General features: G+C 43.9%; 1 protein-coding gene across 1 annotated transcript in view; it reads right to left on the reverse strand.

Moving 5' to 3' along the window:
• A2M (alpha-2-macroglobulin) overlaps positions 1-6686 on the reverse strand; it is a 29757-nt gene extending 23071 nt beyond the window's left edge. The window contains exons 1-7 of the mRNA XM_058860379.1: positions 6509-6686; positions 4723-4906; positions 3540-3699; positions 2616-2668; positions 2086-2106; positions 1570-1738; positions 275-359 (exon numbers count right to left, since the gene is read on the reverse strand). Of these exons, the coding sequence (XP_058716362.1) occupies positions 275-359; positions 1570-1738; positions 2086-2106; positions 2616-2668; positions 3540-3699; positions 4723-4906; positions 6509-6594 (758 nt within the window). The 5' untranslated portion in view covers positions 6595-6686. The remainder of the gene's footprint in view (positions 1-274; positions 360-1569; positions 1739-2085; positions 2107-2615; positions 2669-3539; positions 3700-4722; positions 4907-6508) is intronic.

Genomic DNA, 6686 nt, shown 5'->3' on the forward strand with positions numbered 1-6686 from the left:
AGCTGATGTGAAATCCTCAATGACTCAAAAAATATGCAAGAAACACTCTCACAAAAAAACAGATCAAAAATATGTTTCTGTATGTTACATACAAAGTGCATCAAACAGTAACTGTTGCTTTTTGTCTAACAGCAGATATAGTCTACTTGGTCCTGGGACCCCAAAAGGATTGAGAAATATAATAAAGTCTCATCTCTCAGCCTCCCAACCAAACTTTCATCAGCAACTCAAGAAAACACTAAAACCAAACAGAACTTGAAAGAATGACACTCACAGTCCACAAACTGTCACCTTCAGTTCCTCATCAAGAATGCTGATCACTTTGGGCATTTTCACTGTCACTTCAAATTTTGGCAACACTGCAGAAGAACCAAAGGAAAACAGTCTATGTGGTAGGGAATAACATCAGAATGACACACAAAGGCACTCAGAGGCTATTCTTACAAATTACCTAAAAAACCCTTACATCTAAATGGTCAGATTTTAGAGGCTTCTGTCACCTGCACATCCCACTGAAGTCATTGAGAACCCCTCAGTCAAGCATTGTGCCAGGTAAGAGGACAAGATTATTACACCAGCTATTAAAATATAGCAACTTCATAGGTAACACATGGACTGTCAGTCCCACAGCAGTAAGATATAGTAAAAGAGAGAGAAATCAGTAGAGGTTTTCCACAAATATACAGACTGCAGCCTGGTATCTGCATTTTCAAAGCATGGAGATCTTATCAATGTTCAAAACAGGAAGACACCCTGGCCTCCCCAGTGATACAGCACAGGGTGGCATCCCATCCACACCCAGCTGCAGGAGGGGAAGTGGATGGTGAGTGTCCTGGGAGAACTAGGAGGGGATTCACAGCACAGGACAGAGCAGAGTCTTGCAGCTGGAAGAGGTCAAAGCACTTTGAGACTCATCTGCCAGGACACCTCTCTGCTGCATGAGCCAGGTCATGTCAGACCATGTAACAAGAGCTGCAGCTGGCTTGCTGGGGTGGGAAGATATGCTGGTTGTCATCATGTGCTGGTGTGTACTGGGCTACCATTTTTCTAGCCAAGCAGATGGAACTGCCATAGAGGTGAGAGCACCAAAGGGAGGTTAAGGCACTACAGCATCACATAAGCTACATGCTTAGATTGTGGGGCAGAAAAAAAGATCTTAATTTACAGCCTAGACAGCCCCAGCCTAGACCCAGACTTATGGTGTGACATTTGGCAGGTATGTAGCCAACTGGAGATCAGGCCATGGCCTAAATGCTCCTCTGAAAGGAGGTAAGGCTTGTGCCTATCAGAACAGATTGATCCAAGCACTTTGCTCCTCCTTATAGGAGCCTTGCTGAGGTGGGCATTCTGAAGAGCTGCACTCCATGGTCTGGGGCTTAGGGAGGAGTCAAGGTCACTCAAGTCCTTCAGTCTTCTCCTCCCAAAGAGATGATTCTTGGGAGGGAAAGGACACAGAAACAAATTTCCAGCAATGCTGGACATCCTGGTCAAATCTGCTATGGTGTTCAATTAATACTTCATGTCCCATGGGACTAGGTGTTACGAACTTGAAATTGTTGTGACAATTACCATATTCCTCCACAGAGAAAGTATGCTGAACTGTCTTCCCAGCAGCCTTCTGTGCCACCACCGTATAGGTCCCTTGGATAGGTTCAGAGGTGAGGTTGAAGAACAGCTGTATAAATCCCATCTCTAACTCTACGTTTGTCCACTGGTACAGACGATTTTTCTTTGGGTCCTACAGATAATGTGATCACAAGGAGATTTTGAGAATGAGAGTCTGCAATGAGGTCTAGTGAAAGCAGTGAAGGGAGGGACAGCCCCTGTGTTTCAAGAGGCTGCAGGCCAGGAACGGAGAGCACTAGCAGAGTTTTGGGGGAAGTACATGGCAGAATGACAGAGGAGCTGTAACCTGGGCCTGGGTACATGGTAGCCACCATATGAGTTAAAACTCTGTACAGCTGAATTAATGTAATGGACCAGCTTAATACAAAAAATAAACATGAGTCCTGTTGAGGCAACTTGTTTTCTCTGCCCAGGTTGAGGTGCAATAGATGTGAATGTGAATTAAATGTTTGTACATACCTCAATATATACCAGTGGAATCTAGAAAAAGAAGAAAGGAAGCAGCATGTTTAGACAGAGTGCAAGCAACACAGTCAAATGACTAAGGCAATGACCACATTTCAGGGTAAAAGGTAATCATCCAATGGGGTAAGGAAAAAAGTTCCTGGTATGGATCATCAGAGCATTTTGGGTGTGAAAAGAGGGGGACAATCCTTTGTCTCAGGCACAAAAGAAAGCCAAAATTACTAATTACAAACTGGATGATCTGCAGTGCTAATAAAAACAGGTGTACATTATGGTAATGGCAGATTGCTCACTGTTTACACCAGCACTGTCCATTTGCAGTTTGTCAAACCTTTCCAAGAATTCAGAAGGCAGCCTTGTGCAGGAATTTGACAACAGATCCTTTTAAAAAGATCTGAAGTGACCCAGAATTTTCACTGTTATCTCAGTGTACTGAGAGCTCTCCCCAGCAGAGACTATTTTTCCTCCCTTTACCCACATCTGACTTAAGGCAAAATAAGTTGAAAAACAAGTATTATGCTTACCATTTCATTCACAGGTCGGAACTCTTCATCCAGAGAAACAATTCTGAACAGGACTGATGGAGAAAGACAGTGAGGTTCCACAGTGCAATCAGTAACCAGAAAAATCAGTTGCAAAAACAAATGGTATAACACACAACAGCGCTGTTCTCTTCTAAGGGAATTCCATTTACTAGAATGCTAGGTCATGCTAGAAGGTTACTCATCTACTATGGATATATGAATAAGAGAATGTTAAGAGGAAATCCACAGCAGTGTGAACATCTTACTGATCACGGGCATCACAATCTCATTAATCGGGACCAAAGTTAAATTTAAGTTGCCTTTGTCTACTTTGCAATGAGGCATTTTTATGCCAAAATTTACATGGGTCTTCTAATTTTCTTATAACTAGACTGATTTCCTAGGAAGGATGAATGCAAGCAAATTACTTCAGCACTTGGCTGCAAATTTGTGTTGGCTCTGGATGGAGAGGGAATTTTTAAGACATTTGTTTTTATCCAGGCCAAATTTAGGAGATCACTGGCCCAGAAGAAATAAATAGCTTACATAATTCCTTCTGTCTTCATTGAGCAAAACCAGCTGCTTCTTTGGAAGTTATTTCATGACTTAGTCTGAGTTTTGGCCCTGTTCTCTGTAGGATAAATATCCAGTCTTACTCTGATTTTAATCAGATAATAAGTTTTAGACCTCCTAACTGCATGGACCACAGCAACAAAGCCCACGGTGAGAGTGGGAGGTGCAGATATGTGCATGCACCTTAAGATTCCCCAAATTTTCCCTATATGGAGCAATAAAACATAAGTCTCAGCCATGAGGCTGCAGTTCTGACTCCCACTGAAAGCAACCCATATCTGGCCAGCATGATCCAACAGTTTTAGTACAAATGTTTGTTTCAAATGTAAATCTCCATCCATTTCCTGGTACCTGTCTGTCCAGGCTTGTAGATGGGTTTGTCTGTCTGGATGAAGACCAAGCTCTCGGAGTTCTGGACTGCCACTAATTTGCGGCTGCTGAAATGCAGCGTGGCTCCTGTCACCGTCACAGTGAGAAACATGACTGGTAATGGGACTCTTGATTTTGGAAGCTGGAAAGTAAGAAGGAAATTATGTAACTGATCATATTTAAAGGCTTCCTGAACTGAAATAGCTTTCATGAAATAAGAGATCTAATATAATCCTGAAGGACCCAGCACAGAAGTGAGAGGAACTATAATCAGGAAAAAGAGACTGATTTTTATTTGTCTCATTCCTACCCATTCCTCCTCCTGTGCAGTGATTGTGCAAGTATTAAGCAGCAAAGGAACTCCTAGCCCTAGCACACAATCTTTCAACATTCTTACTACCCTGGCCAAACCTTTCTATCCTTTTCCCTTTGACATCCACATACAGAATGGAAGAGTCTGTCTCCTCTTTCAGGCTATCTAGTCCTCACAGAACATTTCCTTTCCAAACCAAACATCTATACCTCTCTTTCACAAGTGACCAAGTCAGTCTTCAGCCTACATCTGACAAACCAATACAAAAATGCCAACCTTTTCAGTGTCCTGAACACCAGTTCTTCACTCTTCAGGCCAAAGACATAATCCAGGCTCTGAGCTAAATGATCAGGTTTCCTAGTTGCCTACAACTCACTATTGTCCCTGGGGCTTTCAATTACATTAAATTAAAAATTTCCTGCTTTGCTGTTTTGTTTTTTTTTCAGATACAGGCAATCACAGCTCTGTGTTCTTAAATTAATCCAGTATCTGAGTATCTAAGGTCCAAAAGCTCTACTACAATTTGAAGGCACTTAAGTGACGAATTGAGGATGTTGAAGGATGATGCAGAAAGCCATTTCACTAAACAGCCATTAGGAGTATCAATATTTTAAACCCACCTTCTTCTCCTGTCCTAGAAAGGGGGTGGCTTTCTAGGATTCAGCATCTCACAGTCATTTAGCATACTAAGGAGATCTCAGCAGTAAGAGGGTGTTGAGGATGGACATGAACACACCTTTAGCCAAGAGCTAAAGTGAACATCTACACAGTGTTAATCTGGTCATTACTTCTCGGTGCTTTTACATTTTATGCCTGGCACAAAGGATCATCCCACAGGGATAAGATACTCACAGAGAAAGGGATACAGGTGAACACATCTTTCTCTGACACCACATCATCAATCAAGCTCCTGTTCTCCCCTAGGTACTCGAGTGTGGCACTCAGCGTCACAGACTCATTCAGGTGAGTCAGCTGAACACAGACTTTCTCTTGAGAATCCGTGTGTATCAGAAAGGGCACCAGCACCAGGTACTGCCTAGGAACAAGGGAGAATGATAGGTCAGAGGAGCAGGAACAGGTAACAGGAGCAGGGTATAAAGAACAAACAAACCAATCTGATGACTACAGCTTTCACCGCACAGGGAGAAGGTTGCATTTTCTAAGAGTGTAACAAGATCTCCAGCACATCTGTAGCAGCAGGGGAAAGCAGAGGCTGGTCTCAAATGTAAAATACCAGAGGAAATCCTCCACTCAAACATCTGGAAAGGATGTGTTTTTCTAGGTTCTGGCACAACAGCAGCACTTCCTCCTGGGATCCTGAATAAAGGGGGGAACTCAGTTATCACCTTTGCTAGACACTGTTGGTAGCATTCAGGAGCCACACAAATGTCAGTACCCAATGAATAAATTCCATTGACTGCACACTGTGAAGAGTCTGTAGCATTACTCTCATTCCTCGTGGAGATTCAAAAACTGCCACAGCGTGGTGCCAGATCTTAAGCAAAAGCACAAACCAGTTTCAGGTTTTCAGGGAAGCAAGCCCCTCTGTCTCAGCTCAACAGGGGATCCCTGCTCATCACTGCACAGCCTCTTTCCTTCCCAGTGTGGCAACTTGCCAGCAGTTCCGGTGCCCAGCACTGCATCTGGGACTCAAGCCCAATGCACCTGATGCTAACCGTGCTCCCGTTTTGGTGGATGAGGACTGGCCTCCAGTGGGCATACTCAGAGCAGCGAGCAGATGGGAGAAGAGCCCTCAATACCTAAGCAGTAAGGCAAGGCATTCCCTTTAGCAGTAGCAGAGGCTCTGGCACTGTTTTGTCCACCCCTCGGTCTGCCCGGATCAAGCTCTGGCCCCTCAGATCCCACTGTCTGTTTCCCCTGCCTTTGGTGAAAGCACTACAGCACAGCCTTGCTCAGAAATTCCCCTGCACCCCTTGCAGCTCTGTGATGGGTGAGGTGCCCCGTGTTTCCAGGGGAGGAACAGACATTACCAAAAAGCCAAAGGAGAAAGTCTTTGGGATGTCAGGACCCTCCATGTGCTGTTCCTACCACACATGTACACACATGCACACAACACAATTGCCCTTCACATACAAATGGGGCAAAAGGGGGTGAAGGAGGGAGGCAGGACAATATACCCTCACAGACCTGGATGGTCACAGTCTTACAGTGTCACATTACCCTGGATGAGAAGAGAATTTTCATTCAATTGTCTGAGCTGAAAAATTTGAATTAAAAAATAAAGCCATTTCCAAGCATGCCAGATGAGCTATTTGTTCGTTTTCTTTTCATTATCATCTAAAAAAGCCACTCACAACTCCTTGGTATTTCAACCTGGGAGTAGGACAGTCAACCCAAAATTACATTTATGAAAAGTTATCTTTCAAAAGAACTAATTTTGTGCATAAAATTTTGTTGAAATCCTGTCAATACCCTGAAGTTTTACTGAAGTCTCAGTTTCAAAGCTTGTTTTGCATCTCTCTCAAGCATTAGAGTTCCTGTTTGTAGAAGGCATTTTACCCAGCCCTGGTGACTTTATTCCTGGATAGAAGAAGTTAGAAGAGAGGGGACAAAGAAATAGACACAGGAATACAACCAAGGTCTCCTGCCTGCCCAGAGACCCCCCAGCATAGCTTACGGCTCTGTGATGGGTGAGGTGTCTCCCGGAAGGAAGAAGAGGAGGAGGAAGATGCTTGATTTGATAAGCAGCCCGTTCTTCCCCATGGTACAGAGCAGGACGTGGAGAGGCAAGCAGACACCCAGTGCTGCTTCTACTCCCCCTCTGCTCTGCCAGTCAACCCCTTTATACTCTCCTC

Source organism: Poecile atricapillus, chromosome 1, assembly GCF_030490865.1.
Source record: "Poecile atricapillus isolate bPoeAtr1 chromosome 1, bPoeAtr1.hap1, whole genome shotgun sequence".
In the NCBI taxonomy this organism is placed as follows: Eukaryota; Metazoa; Chordata; class Aves; order Passeriformes; family Paridae; genus Poecile; species Poecile atricapillus.